Source organism: Coffea eugenioides, chromosome 10 (genome assembly GCF_003713205.1).
Source record: "Coffea eugenioides isolate CCC68of chromosome 10, Ceug_1.0, whole genome shotgun sequence".
Classification (NCBI taxonomy): domain Eukaryota; kingdom Viridiplantae; phylum Streptophyta; class Magnoliopsida; order Gentianales; family Rubiaceae; genus Coffea; species Coffea eugenioides.
In genome coordinates, this window is record NC_040044.1 from 10,509,996 (window position 1) to 10,532,594 (window position 22,599).

Below are 22,599 nucleotides of genomic sequence, written 5' to 3' on the forward strand. Positions count from 1 at the left end.
GGACGGTGCAATGATGTACTTTCCTCTTATTTTCTGTTGATTCTTGTCCACACATTTTTTTGGTATTTCCATGCAGATGAAGCCAAAAACACATTACCAAGGAATATTTAGACAAAAAGTTTGGCTCCTTTGGTGTTTGCAAATCATATTCATCCCAAAGGAACTGCAATGACTAATTATTAGTTAAAAAGATAGAGAGGACATCAAAGTAACCAAAGAAACTTTTCAAACATTCACTACTAAAGCTTGATGAGTGCAGCAAGTAGGTTAACATCAATTTTGTGGCTAAACACCCATTAGCAAAGCCTGAATTGCTAAACAAATGCAATAACTTGTTGAACATTAAACTTCTAGTGCTTTGAATGGAGAAAAAGGAGTAAAAGCAAACCAAGTTGTTTTGTCTTGTTTCATTTCTTGGTTTAATGAAGTGCAGAATAAAAAAAGTAAATGAACAAAAAAACACAGTACAAAATCTGCTATGTGGAGCAACATGAGACCCATATTACAAGACTTGTCAATTTCACAAAGTTGAAACCTCTTGAATTCAACAGGAACCTAGACAAAGATAACAAGAAACCCTTTCATTCAAAGGAATCTACCCTTTTATTCATGTCTTCTCTAAAACCTGACGCAGCATGCTCTTGCAAATACACATAATGCTTAAAACTATCATTTTTCCCTTCATTTGCCGAAGAATAGGGCAAAAGAAACAGGGCTCAACACTTCCAAGCAGTTTTTGTAACAAAGGAAAAACTGTAATGCAACCTCCCCAGCCAAAGTCAACTATGGACAGTTCATTTATATGGCTATAGTTCATTTATTGCAAAAAACAGCCAAGAATTTGGCAGTTACAAATAATCATCCACAAAACAAATTGTCATAGAACGGAAAAGCATCATGTTCCATATACATATACAAAACGTAAGCCATGTACAAACTGAAATGGCAATTGAGCCATATCAATTAGCAACCTAGCTACTACAAAAGTTTCCGCAGTTAAGTTCTTTAACAATGATAAATACATATTAGACATTAACTAAAAACATCTAATAAAATTGTTATCTAGAAAAAGGCTAAAAAAAATAAAAATTACAATAATCAATTTAACATTGAGCTGCATTCCTAATCAGAAAACATGAATGTGTCACACAGGCAGGACAACAGATTCTTTCCTCTTAGCCGCCTAGCGACACGATCACTCAATTCAACGTTCTGCAGCAAAACTCAAAAGCATAGTCATAAACTGCATAAGTATGAACAAACAATACATTGCTAGTCTGCACACACTACTTATTCACAGTCAAAATCCAAACCCTTAGCTGTCTTACAATAATCAATTTAACAGTGAGCCGAATCCCTAATCAAACCAGATGAATGCCTAACACAAGATCACTTAGTCTAACATTCTACAGCGATAAAAACAGAGACATAAACATAACTACACAAGTATAAATAATCAAACAAAATACAAAATACAAAAACAATCCTAATATACCTCATGTTTAACTTCATAAACATAAAAAGCAGCCAAGCTAATCAATCGCCCGGCTTAGCTGCAAAAAGCCAGAACATTCACAAAGCCTAAATCAGGAAAAATCTCTTTTAGAGAAGAAAATAACTGTTAGTCTGCCTAAAAAGGATTAGTCCCACAATACAAACCATAAAAACCATTAACTCATTTCATTTTTTCGTAATCCAAATTCTATTCCTTCAATAAAAGAAGAGAAACACACAGAATTTGAGGTTTACACAAAATCAACAGACAACAAGCACAAAATTTCCTTCACACATCACAATCTCAAACACCAAAAGCAACTCAAAGCAATGACAAAATTTAACCGATTACAATAGTCACAAGTACAAAATTTCTTATGGAATCCACTCATTAATTGCAAATGGCTGATCCTTCAAGCCTCAGAACCACTAAGCACCAAAGCAAAACATAACAAAAAAAGAAAAAGAAAAAGACAGCCTCACATGCACAGAAATGAGAAGAGATGAGGAAACCAAGCAAAAAATGCTAAATCACCCAATTAAAGAATCTCCCCGGGGAAAAAATACAACCAACAAGTCTAGATCAAAGCAACAATTCAAAAGATTAAGCACATAATAAAAATCCCCTCTGAACATAACTCATTCCTGGAAAAATGTCAAGACAATTAATCAACATACAATTTTTGGTACAGAAGGCTCGAAAATTTCACAAATCTTGAGGGAAAATATGTCTACCATGGGAGAATACCAAGAAAATTAATGGTGACTAAGTTTTACCTTTTAACTTTAGCTGCCAGATTTTCGCTAAAGCTAAACACTCAATGGAATTGCTATCAAATATACTGAAATTCTTAACAAAATAGCAGTTTGATGTCTAAACTCCCTTTTTCAGGTTTTAATCTAACTAATGAAGTTAGTGAAGTTGCTCAAATCATATGCCAAAATCATGAATATCCACAAACTTAGTATCCAAACATTTCTTGATTAAAACAACTAACCAGTAAACCACAAATCCATTGTCAAAGGCTGAAAAATTAGGAACAAGCTCTCTTATTTATTACAATAGAAACCATGGCATAAAGCAATACAAAAGATATTTTTTAGCATAAAGCACCGAAAAAGGATCCGTGGTTAAGTTTGTCAATAGAAACCAAACTTTTTTATTTTATTTTGTCATTCTCCTACAGACAACTTGTTAAGTTTATTCAGGCCTTTAGTTTCATTAAGGCCCATAAAAATTACACATAATACATTGACAGGCAACCATATCACCATACACGTAGACCAGATAGTATTAACCACAAATCCTAACTTCATGGTATCTAAGATTTGACCGTACCCTTTTTTCATTTCGGGGCAGGAAGATGATAGATGATAGATGAAAGGTTGTGTCTTATCTTATGTTTAGAGTCCATCAATTCTTAGTGTAATACGTAATAAGAAAATGTAGTACGAAGAATGAAGAATGCAGTACGAAGGTAAAGGAACTGACCACGTGAGACATGGAGTAATTGGTTAGATGGCATGTCTGAACATGGACCCCTAAAAGCTTTCTCGCATCCAAAATCTTGTTCGTCGATATTCCCTGCAGTAAAATGTCCTCCAATTGGTGCACTTTGGTGGTGTTAACAGAATTGGCAGAAGGCTAGAACATGAACTTACCTGTAAGTGTCACTTGTGAATCCTCAGGTATATCTACTATTATTTCTATAACTGTAGGCATTACTGCAAGAAAGGCCAAAAGAGCTGTAATTAATCAAGACTGAACTAACTAATTGGAAGACCAAAAAAGTGCAAAAAACTGAGGCTTGTTTAACACACACACACACACATCTAAGGTGCTTTCGACCAACAACATGACAATAGGTAATAGTGCCACAAAACAGAAGAGTAAAAGGGAACTAAACTCGGTGTATAATCAGTGCAATTGAGAAGTTTTGGCTCAAAAAATGTTTTGTACTTGATGCAATTGTTATGATAATATGAATACTATTCTGTCATCATGGTGTTTGGACTAAAACATGGAAAAGTGACCTTTTACAATACTAAGAACCAAACAACACAAGAAAATCTCAGAATAGGAACTTGAACTGCTCTTGATTCGTGATGCAGCAATAGAAAAATGAAACAGAATTATTCCCGATGCCACAGAAAAGCTTACCCACAACATCTTCTCAATTGAAGGTGAGCAGGGAAAATGACAAGCTCTTGCTTTCCCTCATTTATACATTGCTCAACCTAACACACAGCTCAGCACCCAGAAAAGAAAACAAAATAAAAGGAAGTCAATAAAGAATGACAAATATAGCAAAACTGAAAGACAGAGACAAATAGAATTTGCAAGAAAAACAAGAACAAAAAAATTACCTGACGGAAGAAACTCCTATCAGACCTCGCACGTAAAAGGATCTGCAGAAAAGAGGAGCTTATTAAAAAAAAATAAAAAAAAGAAGAAGAGGGAAATGGAGGAAATATTGAAATACCAATCTAAAGCATATATCTTCAAGTGCTAGTACCCAACATCCAATTCTTGCATCAATAAAGTGGAAATCTTTGAAACCCCACCTCACGGGCTCATCCAAGCTACAGAAATAAAAAAATCTAAAAATTAAAAAGAATAACATAATCCTCATAAACAACAAAATAGTAGTAGCAATCAGAAAAGGGAAAAAAGCAACAACAAAAAAAGATCCGACAAGAACAGATAGTGTACTCGTTGTCTATTTTCAAAAAAAAAATGCAAGATCTGACAAGAAGAGACGGTAAGATCTGACGAGAACAAGAATGCACGAAAAAAATGTGGAAGAAAAGGATGAAAAAGGATGATTAAAGGAACAGAGAGAGAGAAACGAAGACGGTGGAAAGATCTGGAGAAGAGACGGCGGAAGAAAGAAGCGGCCGAGAGATTCTTGTGTTTTATGCGGCTAACCCTAAGCCGAGAAAGAAAATGGACACACGAAGCGCATCACGCGAAAAAGATGGGATGATCCACGTGCGCGGCACGTGAGAGGATGACGAAAACCAATCCAGGTCATCAGAGGCCTTCGGCTCTTTATCTACTTATGTTGATAAGCTTATTATTTATGAAAACATATGCAAACAAACGTAGAAAATACAATTGTAACTAAAAAGGTAAAGTTTTTCAACTAAAAACTAGCATTATATGCTATTTTAAAAAAGTTCAAGTCATTCCGTGTGAGGACCCGAAAAATTATCTTATATTTTATTTTATTTTTTTAAGCACATTTTCTTTACTTTACTTTACTTTATTACCTTAAATTCCTAGATATTTTTATAAGTGAGTCAAGTTTTTAAATCATTTTCTTAGTATAAGTTAGTTCGTGCTAAGTTTGAATTGTATTATGGATGTGGGACCCGCTAGTGCGGTAAGTGCGATAAAATTTTGACGACTAGGTGAAGTTTTGCATAAAGGGATGTTATGTTATAAGGTGCTAAGGGATAATTAGACGTTGGCAAGACAATTTAGTGATTGGAAGGCAAAGAGATGAGAATAAACCCTAAGGCGCCATTTGTCGCGAAATCGTTGGATGTTGGACTTTGACTAATTCTTTGTTAACTTTACTAAAACCAAACATTGACAAAAAATTTCTTCATCTTGCATCTTCCTTTGGCCGAAAATGGGAGAGGAGAAAATGGAGAGAAAAGTTCATTTTCAACCTCAATTTCTAGCTTGAATCTTGAGTTTCAACTGATAATCTTGCAAACTACTCCATAAAAGTTGATTACTAGGGAAGATTAAGGGCTTGAGTGGAGAGACTTTGGAGGAAAAAACACTAAACTTCCATCTTTCTTGAAGGTACAAGGTAACCTTGGCAAGAAACTTCCCTCTACTTCAAATATTTGTCAACTAGTGGGTTAGGGTTTCAATTTTTGGTAGTTTTATGGGAAATTTCATGGTTTAAAGTAGTGATGTGAAAATTTTCAGTTTTTATGGTGAATTTTCTGCCCACATATGATGTTTAAGGGTTAGCCATGGTTTGCTAGCTTTGCCATGTGAAATATCTAGTTTTTATATGCTAGTTTGACTTCCCTATAGAAATTTCTAGCTTGTGATCATGAATTTTAACTTAGGGTTTCCAACTTTCAGCTTTATTGTGGTTGATATTTGAGCTATATATGTGCTCTATTTGGATGGTATTGTGGCCTAGAATAAGTGTATAGATAGCTTATGACTTGTGGTTGTGATTGGGGTTAAATTGAGATGAAATTTGGTGTTGAATTTGGATGGAAAAGTAAAGCAAACAAGGGGAGGTACTGCTGAAAATTTTCTGCAGGAACCCTTGAGCAGTCTTGGGAAATCTATTATATATTAATGTAGAAAATTCGGAATTGAGCTTCGTTTATTGCGTTTGAAACTAGATTCAGAGTACTATCAACCGTGAAAATTTCAGAATTTTTCTCCATGACTATGAATATCTGTGATTTTTCAAAGTTGATTGATTTTCTACACCTGTTCTGTCTTTTACTGGATGAAGCAGCTTGAGACTCGAATTTGACTGACTTATGGACAGAATCTTATAAATGTGTCTTCTGAGGAATTGTAACGCTTTGAATCTATTTTCCAATGATATAAAGTTTGTCAATTTTGGACTTAAGTAGCTTGAGATATGATTTTTCAAATAGTGTTGCGCAAAACTGGAAAATTCTGTCCTCTTAGAACCGTTCTTACTTTCATTGCCCACTTTAGGTTTGGAGTTGGTAAATCATTTCGGGTATGGTTTATGAGTGGAATTGAGGTTTAAGTGAAAGGAAATGAAGTCTTAGAAACCTTAATTTCTTCATGTATTTTGGTTTTGTATTGCAAGTCTTTTAATATAGTATATGACCGCAGGACTCAGGAGAGTCAAGAGGACGAACCAGGGTTAAAGTGAAGGGTTGCAATTGATTGGTGAGTGTTCCAAGTACATGAAAACATTTACGTGGAATGTCTCCTTGCTTGAATAACATGCTTGCTTGGTTAAAGTAATTGCTCTTGAATTGATAACCTTTGGGACGAGGATGTATGTTATCATACTCGATCCTTTGTAGTTAACTTCATGATATTGATATGAAATGAATTGCTTTACTTGCATTTAACTTGTTGGTCACTCGGGTGGTTATCCCCCCGACTTATGTGTTACATGCTCATTGTTATTAGAAAATGCTAGGTACTTGATTTATTGTCTCATAGGCAAGTGTGTACTTTATCACACTTGACCTAACTCGACTAAACTTTTGATATCTTGTTCAAACATGTACAGCCGTTTTGTTATAGTTGAAATCTGGCCAGAATCCAGCCATTTTCTGGCCGGATTGTCAGTCAGATTTGAGGCATCAAAAAAATTTTGAGTTTCCCCTGTCAATCTGGCCTTGAATCCGGCCAATATCCGGCGGGATTTGCTGAGAAAATTTCTGATTTTTGCTTCTTTCTTCTAGTCTTCTTGTTTGATTAGGGTTCTTCACCACTCGATTTTCAATTGTTTGGATTTGAAATACTTTAAATGCTTGAAACATGCTATGTTGAGCTTATTTGTGATTTGAACCTGTTTAGGCGAGTGTGCTCTTATGTACACTCAATTGATCTGACTTGACTAAACACTTGATATCTCCTTCATGCGTGAACAAGTAACTTGATTTGTATATGACCTGTACATTGACTTGAAATACTTGAGAATGTGAAGTGTTGGACATTAATTGTGACTTGATTATGGCGAGGCGAGTGTTTCCTTATTCGCCCTCGACCTCCATGAACTTGAATTAATGGATCCTGTATGCGGACTTTGTATGTTTGTAGATCGGCTACATTCCTCTTGTAGCGGTTGAATTGTAGACCAGCTACATCTCTCTTGTAGTGGTTGAACTGGGCCTTGGACCCTATCCGAGACGTCGGGTAAGTGGAAACTAGGGTTACTCATGCGTATACGTGAATGTAGATTGGCAACGACTGAACTGAGCCCTCGTTGGACCTTTTGCTTTAGACCAGCCTCGGTGCAGTCGGGTAAGCTGGGAAAATCTTGGGTAAAGAACAAGTTCCTAACCTGTTACTTATGACTGGGAGTAATCTCTGGAACACTGATATTTCTGAATACAGAGCGTTAAGTGACAACTAACGTCTGCAATCACTTTCTGTGATGAGCGTTGGATAACAGCCAACGACTCCAATCTTGAATACCTGAATACTTGAGGCTATAAGCCAAATCCTGAATTACTGTATATCTGGGACTATATGTCCAACCTAGGGTTAGTTGGTCGAATCGAGCCAGCAAGAGTTTGGTCGAGGAGATCGACAAACCTTGGGTACTTTGTTGACGTTCGGGCCCGGTAAGGGGTTGATCGGTGAACGGAAATTGGTGTAAAGTGGAAATCTACGGACGTTATACTTTCATGGTTGACGGAGAGTCAACGGACCTTGATCAAGCTACTGTGGAACTTGCTCTTGAGAGCAACCTATATTCTTTGCCATGAATGTGTTCCTTACTGTACCCTTTTGCATGTTTTATCTGGCTACTTGCTTAACTATATACTGAGTCATAATTGATTTGAGTTTGACTTGATTCTTGATGTCTGGTATGCTATCTTGTCTCGTATTTTACCTGCTTGGTTACTTTGAACCTCACTGGACTTTTAACTCATTCCACGCCATTTGTTTTCCTTACAGGGATGAGAACATGAGAGGTTAAATTGAGGAAGGCTTCAATTTCTTCTAAGATTGTTAGGTGCTCGAGCGAGTACGTCATAGATGTCTAGCCAGCTTGTTTGGTTTGATTTTTTGTAAGCCTGATTCTTTGGTTGTATTTATAGATCGTGTGGACATTGGAGGTCCATGAGTGTATATGTTAAAGGTTGTAACTAATATCGCTTTTATATTTGAGGTATTTATTTGTAACTTTTCATGATACGTGACTGAGTCTTGGCGAGAGTTAGGTAGGCGGTCCGCCAAATCCTTGGGTACGCCCTAGGGGAAGGTGGGGCTGTCGCATTCCGAAATTTATTATATTATTTGGCTAAAAATTAAAATTAAATATCATTGGTCTAAATTTGTGAAACATGAGATTCTGAATTACAAATTATTAAGACATCTCTTAGTTCATTTGATATGTATTTAAATCTACAAAAATCTTGTAATTTAAATATAGTTTTATAAACTCTAGGATCATACTAGAATCGGAATCGAATTTGTAAACTTGGATCGTAAAATCATAGGATCGTAATAGCAGGATTTAGAGTTTTAACAAATATACTTAGAGACATGTAAAAGTTTTTCTTCCAAGTTTCCTATTAGAGTTAATCAAGCTTTGCGGCCAACAGCCAAAAAAAATATATACACTTTGCTTTAATAATCTATTTAAGTATATTAAACCAGTTATAAAATTATAATGTACTTATAATACTTAAAACTAGTATAATAAATTCCCAAAACATTATTGATGAATAATATATATATATATATATATGTAGTTTTTTAAAAGAAACTTCCTACGAATTCATTATATTGTCAACATTTTTTTACATTTGATTTCTTTAGTCTTTCTTTCTAGACAAATTAGCAACTTCCATAGTCAATTTTTGCTCACAATCTATTATACATAACCTCATTTATTATAATATATTTTGAAACCCATAAAATTAAACTTAAAATCTTTAATCTAAAGAATAAAAAAGAAATGAATTATGTAAGAAATTGATAAATTTGGCATCAACAAAATATTTTGGCAAAAGTTTATCAACAAAAATTTTGGAAGCACTTTGTCAAAGTTTAAGCATCAAATGATAATAATCATATTTAAATTTAAACATAAAATGACAAGTATGTGGTTTTGATTGAATTAAAAAACATGAATATATTTTTAATACTTAGAATATTTGCTATGGAGTAATAACATGAATTTTGTTAAAACAAAACACATTAATTATAAAAATTTTGCCTTCATATTACAGCCATATTCAACTTATTGTTTATTGAAAGTAAGTAATTCTTGTAAAAAAAACGTACACATCTAAGATGAATCAAAATTATTTTAAAGCACTTTAGAATTTAGATAATTGATATCTATTATATTTTTACTTTCTTTCTTTTATAGATCTGTTATGATGTTAAATACTCATGGTATCTAAATTTATAAAGCATGGTCAATCCCCATACTAAGAGAAACAAATTGAGATTAACTCTAAAGGCATAGATTAAATAACTCTGCGGTACTTTGGCCTATTCATTGCCAGAATATATACCATGTGTTTTTGTACAATATACTTAGACTCAATGTTTGACTAATCACGAGGAAGGCAAAGTGTGTATTCTTTTGGTTTAGATTAACAAACTGGAATTACGCTTGTAGGGGGCAAAGCGTTACCCTAATTTCATTTGACTCAATATTATGTTTTAGTGGTGGACAAATACAAAAAAAAAAAAAAAAAGGGAGAATATGTGGACCATTATTGCTGTAAGAAATCTGGACCCTTGATAGTTGAAAGCAGATTACCATGTCTGCAAAACGAGCCAGATTTTTAGAGCAAATAATATCAAAATTGATATTTTTACTCTTCATTAAAGGACAACCCTACTACATAACTGTAGAAGCAAAGGACGAATGTACTAAATTCAGATTAACTTAAAACCTATAGAAACTTGTTTTAGGATTTTTTTCGTTGCGTAACATATGTAACTGTATTCATCAGATATTAACACCTCGAAATAAAGTACCTTGATCCTTGAAAAGACGCGGATGTAGCGGTAGAAAACACATTTCCCCACTTTAAGATGGGAAAGTAAAGTCTTGTGCATCATTCTCCTCGGATTTGGCTCCTCTAAGTGGATTCTCTTTTCATTTCAAGCAGTACACATTTCAACAACGACGTGTATTTTTATTTATTAATAAGAATTAGAATTAATCAAATTTAAAATAATTATGTTCCTTTTTAATAACTTAAGACACATATCGTATTCAAATGTGCATTGTGAGAATATATATTATGTATCCAAATGTGCATTGTGAGAAATGGAGGGAGAATCCACTGGAGAGATGCCAAATCCATTCTTCTCTCCTTCTTTGGTTCTACCCATTTGAAAAATAAAAGAAAAGTATCTTATGGTTTAGATTAAAGGTCAACAACTTTATCCATTCTTCAGTTGAATTATTAAAGAAATTCCAAATAAAACAATTAAATAAATCAAATGCCCCACATCAATTTTCTCACTTTCACATCTCATAATCAAACACGTGACCCCCAGTTGGGAACTTACAAGTCAGGTAATCATGCATAAATTTTTTGTAAAGGGAAAGTCATTAACTTTGAACGGGAAGATGAAAGTGAAACCCCCACCGGCATTCGTGACCACATGCCCTATTATCATTTGTTTAATGCAAGTCTAAATTTGGGTCCAGCTGAATGATGTAGCATGCTTTGTTTCTTGTACTTACAAAACAGTAATTAACCTACAAAATAGTATTGGAATGATTCTGGTCAACCTCGTATCTTTTACTACTCTTTTGCCTAGTCTTCTTCTTTGCTTTGCAGCTGGATCCTATTTCCACTTCTCTTTCTTACAGTAAAGTATGTTGGTCCACATGAATTTTGTACTTTTTCTTGGATTTAGGGTCACCTTCTCTTGATCTTCACATTTTAATGATTTTATCCTAATGGATTTGGTGTCGGAAGCGCGGTTTCCCTTTCTTTTCCACTTTTGGCCACGCATTTGAGAGGTGAATCTAAAATCAATTTCTAGGTCGGTTTTGAGACACGTGAGAAACATATAATTAACTTGGCACGACAAAGAGAAACAATTCGAGAGAGCCTATTAAAGAGTCAGGAACTCAACTCTGATACAAAAATTTAAGTCATTAGATCTTAAATTCTTACTTATATATTAATCGTTCTTTCTCTATCCTTCGGACTAATGTAGAACATGATCTTTTACTCATAAATTTAATAAATCTCCCCCTTCATCAGTAACCCCTCATATTAAACCCAATTTTACAAACCTTTTTTTCGAGCTCACTTTAATACTCAATGCAAGTCCACATTATCACTTAAGATCACCACTTCTCTTAAACATTGATCCAGTTTTCTTCAACATCCAAACTGCATTTTGAACCCCTGCCAATCCTTGGTTTCTTGGTCTAACACCAACCGGACCCCTACCAAATCCAAAGCATACCTAATCCAATACTAACCAAATTTCTTAGCACTTTGACACTTTGGTCCACCATTAAAAAGAGATTTTTCACAAGGCCAACTCTTAAAAGAATCACTTGCCCATGGTAACCCAGTCTTGCAACCTAAAACTCTGATACCAATTTGATAGGGAGAAACACCTTGAGAGGGCCCACCAAACAGCCCAATATGTAAGTCAGAAACCCAACTCTGATCCAAAAAATTAAGCCATTAGGTCTCGTGCTTTTATTTACATATTAACCGCTCTTTATTTATCTCTCGAACTAATGTAGGATGTAATCCTTTACTTATCAACATAACGATTGCAATTGTTACTGTCAAGCCCCTTTTTATAACTATACTTTAAGTCCATCATTTTGAGCCATTTTGGTCATCAGAATAACCTTAATTAATTACTACAGCAATTCTGTACAAAAGTGAACATCTTCAAAATCATTTTTGGATATCTCATCAAGGACTATATTAATTTGATTGAATTCATTGTTTAGTATTACAACTGTATTACAATTAATGCATGAGATCATGTCACGATTGGAAGGTTAAGAGGAAGGAGCCAATATCAACTGTAGAATTCAAGTGTCCAACTTTGGCTCTTTTAAAGGTGAAAAAGGAGTTAGTGCAGTTGGGGTTTATACAATTTGGTCCGATTGTTATATTTTTTACATTATTTGGTATGCAACTGCATCACATTGTTGTACTTGTGAAAAAAGTGATGCACATGAACAAAATAATTAACTTATATTTAATACAATACTATATATATAATACTATATAAATATGTGTATATATATATAACAACTGCACTAAATTACATAAATCGCAACTGCACTTGGCCCCGTCCAAGTAAGGTAGTCCACTACAGTCTATAACTAGTGATTTAGCACTCAATGCGTCACTTTTGTCGCATAAAAAGGCTTCTGTCCCTTAACTTAATTTATACCGTAACAAGAAAATATCATTTTACAAGATAGTATCAAGAATTTGGAGGGCACTATAGGTCAAGTGCATGCCGATGGGCAATGGCTTAATTTCTGCTTAGTCACTCCCAAATCGTAAAGGTTATTAATATTAGTTTCTGATTAGATGGCTGCTTTTGGGGATTTTTTAAAAATAAATGTGTGGTTTTTTTTTTTATGGAGAAAGGCGTTATGGATAGAAATTTTATAGCCCAATACAAAATCACCTTGGCTATTTTTTAGGAAAATGCTAGTCTCTTTTGAGTACGATACTTGTGCGTGCTGGGACCTGGGACTTCGGGTACAAATGATCAGAAGTCTTGCAACACGAATCTAGGAAGAGGCGGAACTTAATCCCTCAAAATACCTCCAATGCTTAAATCAATAGGAACTCAAAGTAAAATGAAAGCAAATAGCCAAAAAAGTAATGAACAATGTATGTGTTCTTGAGAGTTGTGAGGGATATTTATGTTAATGGCTAAGAGAGAGAAATGGGAAACAAAACCTAATACAGTATCACAGTTTAAGGCTAATTAGTGGTGTTAGAGCTGGTATAAATTGCCAGTGAGTGGGAGGCGGTGCCTAACAGAGGGTCACATCATGAAATCTCCCCTGAGGTGATGCCATTAATGACAGTTTGAATGCTTCGTAGCGTCGAAGAAATCAGTAGGTTGAGAAGGAGGGAAACACAAGGCGAATCGGCAAGGGGGGACCTACCGAGCTCGTAAGAGGGAGCTCAGAGAGGGTATGCATGGTATCCATCATTCTAATTCACTCAAATTTTGCCATATCATTTAGTAATTTAAACTCTTGAAATAATAGATAGATAACTCTTATTCTATATCCAACGATGAATTTAATTTCATTAATATATTACCTTAGAGAGATGAGATTGTAGAACTCTCCTTTTTTAATGGCAATTCACATTTCAAAGTCAAAAAATAATAATTTTGTCTTGTTTACTATTATTGTTTAAAAACCTTTAACAATAGAAAAAGAATGAAAAAATAAAAATAATAACAAGTATGCCTGGCAAGTATCTTACAACATGAACAACAATAAAGGTAGGATTTGTAGAATTTATTACTCACTACATCCCACTTTGATAGGTTTGATTTTTTTTATAAGATTTAAGAGAAGTTAGTTAACTTTATTGGAAAAATAAATCTAACTTACTATTTTTTTAAAATACCCTTACATTAAATGGAGTATGACTAATTAGCTTTATATTAAGTAAGTTAGATTATACTCAATAATAACTTACATTAAATAAGGATATTTTAGAGAAGTTACAAGTTAATTATATTTTTCTAAAAAGTGGCCTATAATTTAGAACGGATAAAAAAAATAGTTGTTAAAATGGGTCAGACGGAGTTGGTTCTCAGCTGACGGAAGACTGACATCATGTTTGGAGTGAGCCTAAGCTATGGGTGTGAAAAACCAGTTGGGTGTTCAAAGGTTGCTAACTTAATTAGCAAGATCCAGCTGTCATTTCTCATTACTCATAATTAGCCCTTCAGATGCTACTAATTTGGAGGGTCTTGACTTTGTGACACAAATATAGTTTCCTCTCATCATTATTAATTTCCTTTCCAACATGAATTGCAGTTTGTTGTAATTTGTCGTCTTATCATTCTTAATTTCAATTATCAATAAGTATTTTAACCCGTGATATCAGCATGGTTTCTTTTTATATTTGTATTTCTTAGTAATAAATTCATACAACATGAATAATTTAAAAAGTAAAATAATATTCTTATTCATGATTATTTATTTTAGCAAATTAATGTACCTGAGTATTCAGGTATTATATTGATCTTTGAATCAATTATTAAATTTTTTTTTGATTAAAATATTAAAATTATATGTTGGTATTCAACTAAATACCAAAGATACAAAAGCATATCTTCTACATGAATGAATATTAAGTTTCTGGGAAATTTAATGAAGTAACAATTAAAATAAAACCAAACAAAGCTAATGCATATGAATAAATGCAATTAAGTGAATCTATAATTAAAAAACAAGTTTGTTAGAAGTGAGAGAAAACCATAATAAAAAATAATATAAATTTATTTAAAAGGATTACGTTGTTTGAAGAGAAAGAAATTATAAGAATTGATTAGACAAGAATCGATACGAATATAGGTAAAACTCAAGTATCCAAATAACCCATCAATTCTCTACAATTAGACATGTTACTTAGGAGTAAGAAAATGAGTAATTAAATTAAGTGTATACACACACACACATCCTTCACCAATTTCTTGATATAAATAAATGAATTTAATTAGGGAGTTTAGCTATTGATCAAGTCTAAACACTAAGATTGATCAAATTAAGACAAACTTCTTTTATATTTTGTAGCTTTATTAAATCTAATGATTTTTCATATTAGATATATCTGTGATATTTTCTATATATTTTCTGCCATTAGTACAACTTTTTTTATCGAGCAAATCGTTCAACACAATTTTCAACTAGTTTGTTAATAACATTGATTTTTGTTTTATAAAAAAAAATTTAGGTCAACAACTTTTCTCTTCTAGTTTTCACTTTAACTTTCAAACGAAAAAGCAAATGAAGATTAGGCTATAAAAGCAAAAGCACACGCAGGCATGTGTACGAAAATATATATTGAAACCATATTGGTATTGCATATGAAATTTGTCTCCCCCATTTATCTAAGAGCTTTATATACATATATTTTACTATTAGGTATTTAGTGAATTGTAAGAAGAGACACACCGGAAAAACTTCTTTCTCCTTCTGATAGAGCAATTATTGGGCACATTTTGCTCTGTTATTTTGTCCTAATTTTGGCTATTTACTGTGCTAAGTATTGAGATTTTGCTCATATTTCATATTTGTATAAATTGTAGGTGGTTGGTGTAAAAAGTGCTTTCGCGAGGTAAATTTCCAGAAGACTCTCTATTTCATGGCGTGCTCACGCTAGAAACTGAAGAGTTACACCTAAAAGCCGGACCCGCGGGATTGGTAGCAGCAGAGGGCAATTAGGGAATCAAAAGGGCCCATGGACCGCGAAGGTGCAGAGGATCAAAACCCAGAGAGAGTAAAGACTCTGAGACGTTTCCTTGCTTCTGCAGGCAGCGGCTACAAAAGGCTAAAAAGCCAGATTCACGTCTAATGAAGAAGATTAGCTTTTAGTTTCTTCCTTTTCTTTTTTTTTTTTTGTCGTCGGAGTGGGTGTCCGGGTCAAGTCCGTAAAGGCGGCCCGACTAATCCCACTTTGGCCCGGCCCAGCACCCCAACCAGACCTAGCACGTTAGATGCACGGAGAAGCCGATGTTGCTGCGGAGGTTCGACCCCAGGACCTGACGGTCCCGAGGAAGAGGCGCCAACCACCAGCCCATTCACGTGGGGGCTTTTAGTTTCTTCCTTTTCGGTCAGACGTTTTTTCTTTCTCTTTAGCAGCAAATAGGAGAAAAGCCAGAATCACGTAGGCTTGGTAGATTATCTTTTCATTCTTCCCTGTAGACATTTTTTACTTGCGGCTTTCATTCTGTACGATTTTCCATTAGCTTTTAGCCCCTTTTCTTGACTTTGCTCCAGGACAGACACGAAATAAGAAAAGAAACTAAGGGACTTTCTCCTTCGTTCCTTCGTTAATTTATCTTTTCCGATTCCTTGGCAATTAATTCTTTGGCAATTGTGTGGATGAAATCAATCAACCCACGTGTGATTAATACGATGATAAGCGGTTAGGTTTCTCCTCTACCCAAAGGTCGACGCGAGAGCGCGGTCCATAACATCTGTGAGATCTAATCAAACTTTCATTATTTCTTCCAATTTGTTACTATTCGTGCGTTTTTTGGATTAATTGTTTATGGTTATTTTATTAATTGAGTATCAACGGCCGGATATTTAATTTAATCTAATAACCTACTGTCGCGTTAATTAAATTGAATCCGTAATTGTTCGTTTAGTTGACAACTGGTGACAACCACCATAATTGGCTTTGTGTTGGGGAAACGTAAGATCTAATTTAAATAAACCCTCGTAGCGTGTTTATTGGTTAGGGTTGATTTTTTCTAGCTTTAATGCAACTGGATAATTAAATTCCTACGGTCGTATCTAGGGTTGTTTTCTGGTTAGAGAAGCAGTCAACGGTCGTACCTTAACTGTCGAAAAAGTAAGGAAGAATTGGTTGTCAGACCTTGTTGATGGCTATAACCAATCTAGTGACGAATGAATGAAAAATCTTTGCATCGATGATCATTTAATTGGACAGTGCCTGAAAAGTTGATCCTTTGGGTAAAATTTTATTAATTGCTATTTTTAGTAAATTGTACTTGTGGAGTTATCTTTTGAATTTTACTTATTTTATTTTCATTTTCATCCCATTAATCATCCCCCAATTTTATTCTATTGGCTTGGAGAGAAACAACTTCCTACCCGTTCCCTGTGGAATCGACCCTACTTGCTATTGTACGCAAATTTAATATTTTTTTAGACAATTCTGGTATATCGGATCAAGCAAACTCTTCGAAAACAGGGTGAATCAAGTAACCCATTGCACACCTAGGGTCCCTACTCTAGTACTTGGATTTGTTCTATAATTAATTGTGGTGATAATTAGGACTTTTTAGTAATTATTATTGCACAAGTTCGACACCTATCACCTTCTCTCTAACCATTTTCTCCTATTTCTCTGTAGAAGTTCTCCAGTCAAAATCTCCCCCAACTCTTCATATGGGAGACACCAGACAAATATGATATTTCTTCATAGGAGATCATTTATCTAGTTTTTGATTTTGTTTAAATAAATTCTCGTATAATTTTCTAATGAGATATTTTTCTCTCCTTAAGAGTTTTTTCTATTCTAAATTATTCCAGTCAAAGTTTTATTCTCTCTTAAATTTTTTCTTGTGAAAGTTTTTTCATAATTGTCATTTTTCTATGAAATTTGAGATTTTGTAGATCTAGTTTTTCAAATCTGCAATTTCTTAGAGGTTTTTCCACTACTAGATCCAGGGTTTGAATATTGTGCATGGTAGTTGGGAATGACAAAGATGTGGAGAGCAGTGGGAGGGTAAAAAATGAAAATGAAAAAATTTGCAAGTTCTTTATTTATCATTGTTAGATCTAAATTTTCTTTGAACTTTAACCAGTACTTTATTTGGCATGCACAGATCCACTGGGTTACAAGGATTTATCTAGATTGAAGATATGTTAAAACATCAATATCATCTATTTATTTATATTGATTTTTCAAAATACTGTATCTGTTAAATTTCAGATCTGTATGTATCTATGTATGTTCAATTTGACGTATTTTTTTGTCATTAGTGCTATTTGTAGAACGAAATTATCCTTTTTATGAAAAACAAAAAAAAAGAAAAAAAAAAGAGAGACATTAAAAGTTATGAAAACTAATTGAACAATTGAAATTTAAAATGGTCATGAACATGATTGGATTTCCAACCAGTTATAAGGGCTGAAATAAAGCTAATCCTATGCCTTAAGAAGATCCATTCGGGAAGCGGTGAGGTACGACACGATGGGGTGGGTATGTTGTTAAAATTCCTCGTAGTTTGGGCCGTGCATCAAGTCTTCTCAAATCGGAAATGTCCTAGGTAAATGATTGGCTAATGATGGAAGTAATTATTCCTTCGTCCTATTTTGATAGTCTTGTTTTCCTTTTTCGTATGTCCTAAATTATAGTCAACTTTCCAATTGAAGAATGTAGGTGTCTTTTTATTTCTCTAAAGTACGTTTATTCAATGTAAGTTGTTATTACTATAAACTACCTTATTTACTATAGATTGTTAGTATTGAATATAACCTACCACATTTAATGCATTTAGATTTTTCAAAACATATTGATATATGAAAAGCCAACTTTATTTAATGTAAGAGTATTTTAGAAAAATAGCAATCTAAATTTGTTTTTCCAACAAAATTAACTACTTTTACTTAAACTATGTAAAAAAAAATTAGGACTATCAAAATGAGATAGAGGGAGTATTACTTTTTGCATCAAAATTGTGTCATATAGTCTTGGATAAATACGGGAAAGGAATAATATGTGAGAAGTTTTTATCATGCTCCAGACCAACTATTTGCAAACTAATTATTTCAAAAGTTTAGTCGTTGGTTTTTAATCAATGAAAATGGTCTAAATAAAATTGTGGAATCCACTAAATTCATATTAAATAGGATTGAGGGGCTCCTACAATCACTAGGATGCAATTAATGATGGGGGATGGATTTGATTTGAAATTAAATAGATGAGATTGATTGTTGGACATGATTTTCAAGGAGAATTATAATTTGTTGTGTTTTTACATGTTTTATTAATACCTACATTTATTCTATTACTCTCTACATTTACTATTTGAGTGTCTATATTACACAACACAGTTAGAATTGATGCTTGCAAAAACCTCTGGTCCTATTAAATACAATTTAAATAAGATTATGAGGTCGACGATATTTGACTGATCAAAAATCAACCACTTTTTTTTTCTACAACGGTAGATTTTGTATTGATTGGCAAAAGATGTACACTTATATGAGCAAAGACTCAAGAAGTTCTATACAAAAGTGTTAGACACACTGAGGATTGATCCATTCCTCATCTTGAAATATGCCTAAGGCATAATCACTAATCATATCACATCTTTTATCTAATCTCCTATCTAGACAAAAAGAGCATTTCTGGAACAAAGCTCTGAGGTTGTTATTATCATCAGCCAAAGTAGACATTTTGATATCCTTAGCCACCCCTGTCGTAATCACTTTCAGCAGCTGTGGGCTGGGGATATGGACTGTAATTTTCTGCCATTGCTGATGTCTGGCCTTTATAATGGCCATCTTCACAGCTTCTGCGATAGTCTGCAACTGATTCATTGTTTTCCTATCAATTAGTGCCCAGGCTAACACCACCTGATGGCTGAAGTTAGTTGCTAAAATCCCAGTACCAACACTATTGGTCTGTTTCTGCACACTAGTTGATATTCTGATATGCATTTCATCACTTCGTACGTCCACTGGTTCTACTTCCTCTCCATCTCTTTCAGCATCCTCAGGGATCATTGTTTCCTTACTCCAAGCTGAGGCTTGCTCTTGCCATTCCTGTTGACCCTTGTTAACTGTTTTCCAAGGATGCTTTCGTTTAGCATTGAACTTCCATTCATTTCTTCTTTTCCATATTTGCCAAAGGATATTCGTAGTAAGCTCTATATGCTCCCTGCCCTCTGTCCTATATGAGACTTCCAGCATTGCAGTCCACCAAACTCTAAAATTCCCTGTCTGTTCAGTTAACCCATCCCACTGTATTGGGGCCATCTTCCATACTGCTTGAGCTCTGCTGCATTGAAAAAACATATGTTCAATAAACTCATTGTGTTCTCCACAGCCATCACATATTGGATCTCCATGGTGTGTTCTATTAAACACCAAACCATTAACTGGAAGTAGCCCATTTAAACTCCTCCAAATGAAGTGTTTTATCTTGCTTTTGACTTTCAGCTTCCACAACCACTTCCATTGCTTTCCATTGGAGTTTGCTGAGCTCGTTTCTGCCTCATCAGCTTTTCTTCCTATATGTTGAGCTGTTTCTCTACTCAATGCCTTGTATCCAGAATTGACCGTATAGATGCCATTGCCACCATGTAACCAGTAATTGCTGTCTTCCCTTCCTGAGATACTTATAGGAATATCCAAGATTTTGTCAGCATCCTTCCTGTTGAAGGTTCTAAGTACCAATGGTTTTCTCCATCTAAAACCACTGATCAGCTCATCTACTCTTCTGATGTTGCAATTCTGAGGCATTGCAGATGTGACTTTTCCATCCTTATTTCCAGGGATCCAGTTATCCTCCCAAATGTTTGTAGCCTTGCCATTGCCTATCTTCTTTCTAGTTCCATTTTGCACAAAATCTCTCACATTCATCATACTTTGCCAAATCCAGGAAGTACACTTTGGGACTTTGCACTTAAAGATTGAGTCCCTATGGAAGTACTTTGCCCTCAAGACCTTGCTGACTAATAAATTCGGTTTGGAAATCAGTCTCCAAACCTGTTTAGCCAGCAAGGCTTTGTTGAAGTTCTGCAAATCCTTGAAACCCAAACCTTCTTTTTTTTTTCTCTTTAGCCAATCTCCCCCATGAGCACCAGTGTATCTTATTTCTCCCTACCAGTAGTTAGCAAAAATGGAGGTCACTTCTTTACACAATTTGTTAGGGAGTTTAAAACAGGACATTGTATAAACTGGCATGGAAACTGCCTTCAATAATACTTCTTTCCCTCCTTGGTTGAGCAACTTGTTCTTCCAGCTATTCATTCTCTACTGATACTATCCTTAATGTAGCAAAATACTTGTTGTTTAGATCTTGTTATCACCATAGGGAGCCCCAGATATTTTCCTTGAGTAGCTACCTGAATTGTGCCGAGGCTTTGTGTCACTTCCCCTTTCCTCTGATGACTCACATTGCTACTGAAGAACACTGAGGACTTTTCCAGGTTTATAGATTGACCAGACCCTTCTCATACTTCCTCAAAACTTGAATGAGTTCCCTGGCTTCCTCTCTTTCAACTTTACAAAAGATCAATGAATCGTCAGCAAAAAATAAATGAGTCATGCTTGGTCCAATCCTACTTATCTTCATCCTTGAGATCCTTTTATCTCCCTCAGCCTGCTTAAATAAATTGGAGAACCCTTCTGAACATAAAAGAAAAAGATAAGGTGACAGTGGGTCACCTTGTCTTATTCCTCTTTCTAGAATTACAAACTCTTTTGGTACTCCATTAATATTGAAGGAGTATGTAACTGAGGAAAGGCAACTCCATATCCATTTCCTCCAGACTGTACAGTAGCCCATCTTTTCCATCATGGCATCAAGAAATTTCCACTCCACTCTGTCGTAGGCCTTGGACATGTCCAGCTTCACAGCTATAAAACCATTCTGTCCTTGTTTCTTATTTTTCATGTAATGCAAGTACTCATGAGACAAAATGACATTGTCAAGAATTTGCCTACCTGGGATAAAAGCTGACTAATTTTTACTAATGCAATGGCTTAAAACATTCTTGAGTTTATTGGCCAATATTTTTGAAATCACTTTGTACACAACATTACAGAGGCTAATTGGCCTATAACTCTTCAAATTAGTAGGATTCTGAATTCTGGGGATGAGGGAAATGACAGTATGATTCCAAGACTTAGGCAAGTTGCTTGATTGGAAAAAATGCCTAATAGCAGCAATTACATCAGGTTTAGCAACATGCCAGAATTTTTGAAAAAACAAGGGAGACATACCATCTTGACCCGGTGCCTTATTAGGATTCATGGAAAAAAGAGCTGATTTAATTTCCATCTCATCTACCTCTCTAGTTAACTTTGCATTCATCTCAGTAGTGATAATAAGAGGTATACCATGAAGAATCTCTGCTATACCCTCACTCCCTGAACTAGAGAAAAGGACTCTATAGTAGTCAGCTACTTCCTTTCCCAACTCCTCCTCACTTTTTGTCCAAGTTCCATTCTCCCTTTGAATGTTAAGAATTCTGTTTTTCCTTCTCCTTCCCTTCACACTGGCATGAAAAAATTTGGTGTTCTTATCCCCTTCTCTCAGCCAATCAATCCTTGCTTTCTGAGCCCAATACTGTTTTTCTTCAAAGTAAGCCTCTTTCAACTGCTTCTTCAAATATGCAATCTTATCCTTAACTCCTGAGTCCTTAGAGTCCTTGATCTCCTTAATCTGAAACTTAACTTGATTGATTCTTCGCAAAGAGTTTCTTGTGAAGTTGTTTTTCCATTTGAGTAGAGCCACTCTGCAATTAGCAACATGTCTTGTAATCCTATACATACTATTTCCTTCAACTGGTTGTTTCCAAGCTTGCTCAACCACTTGATTAATGTCTTCCCTTTTGAGCCATCTCTTATCAAAGAAAAATCTTGATCTTCGTTTTTCTACTCTAGGCCAATTGTCTATGAGCAGCATGCTATGGTC

At 34.6% G+C, this 22,599-nt stretch overlaps 1 protein-coding gene and 2 long non-coding RNA genes across 4 annotated transcripts; all 3 read right to left on the minus strand.

Annotated features, from left to right (window-relative positions):
- Positions 1-880: 880 nt before the first annotated feature.
- LOC113750020 lies at positions 881-3,681 on the minus strand. Its single transcript, XR_003464613.1, has 5 exons — positions 3,656-3,681; positions 3,157-3,219; positions 2,987-3,079; positions 1,496-1,553; positions 881-1,212 (listed from the first exon to the last, which is right to left on the minus strand). It is a non-coding gene; the product is annotated as an uncharacterized LOC113750020 (long non-coding RNA).
- A 30-nt stretch (positions 3,682-3,711) lies between these two features.
- LOC113750889 lies at positions 3,712-4,308 on the minus strand. Of its 2 annotated transcripts, XR_003464680.1 has the most exons (4): positions 4,208-4,308; positions 3,978-4,077; positions 3,862-3,903; positions 3,712-3,732 (listed from the first exon to the last, which is right to left on the minus strand). It is a non-coding gene; the product is annotated as an uncharacterized LOC113750889 (long non-coding RNA). The 2 variants fall into 2 exon arrangements; XR_003464679.1 differs by lacking the exon at positions 3,712-3,732 and having other exon boundaries at positions 3,740-3,903.
- A 14,885-nt stretch (positions 4,309-19,193) lies between these two features.
- On the minus strand, positions 19,194-20,540 carry LOC113750404. Its single transcript, XM_027294379.1, has one exon. The coding sequence runs from the start codon at positions 20,538-20,540 to the stop codon at positions 19,194-19,196; it is 1,347 nt and encodes a 448-aa protein (XP_027150180.1).
- Positions 20,541-22,599: the final 2,059 nt, after the last annotated feature.

What these genes read in the sequence shown, in the direction of transcription:
- LOC113750404 (XM_027294379.1), bottom strand. Translation starts at nt 20,540, where the DNA reads ATGAATGTGAGAGATTTTGTGCAAAATGGAACTAGAAAGAAGATAGGC.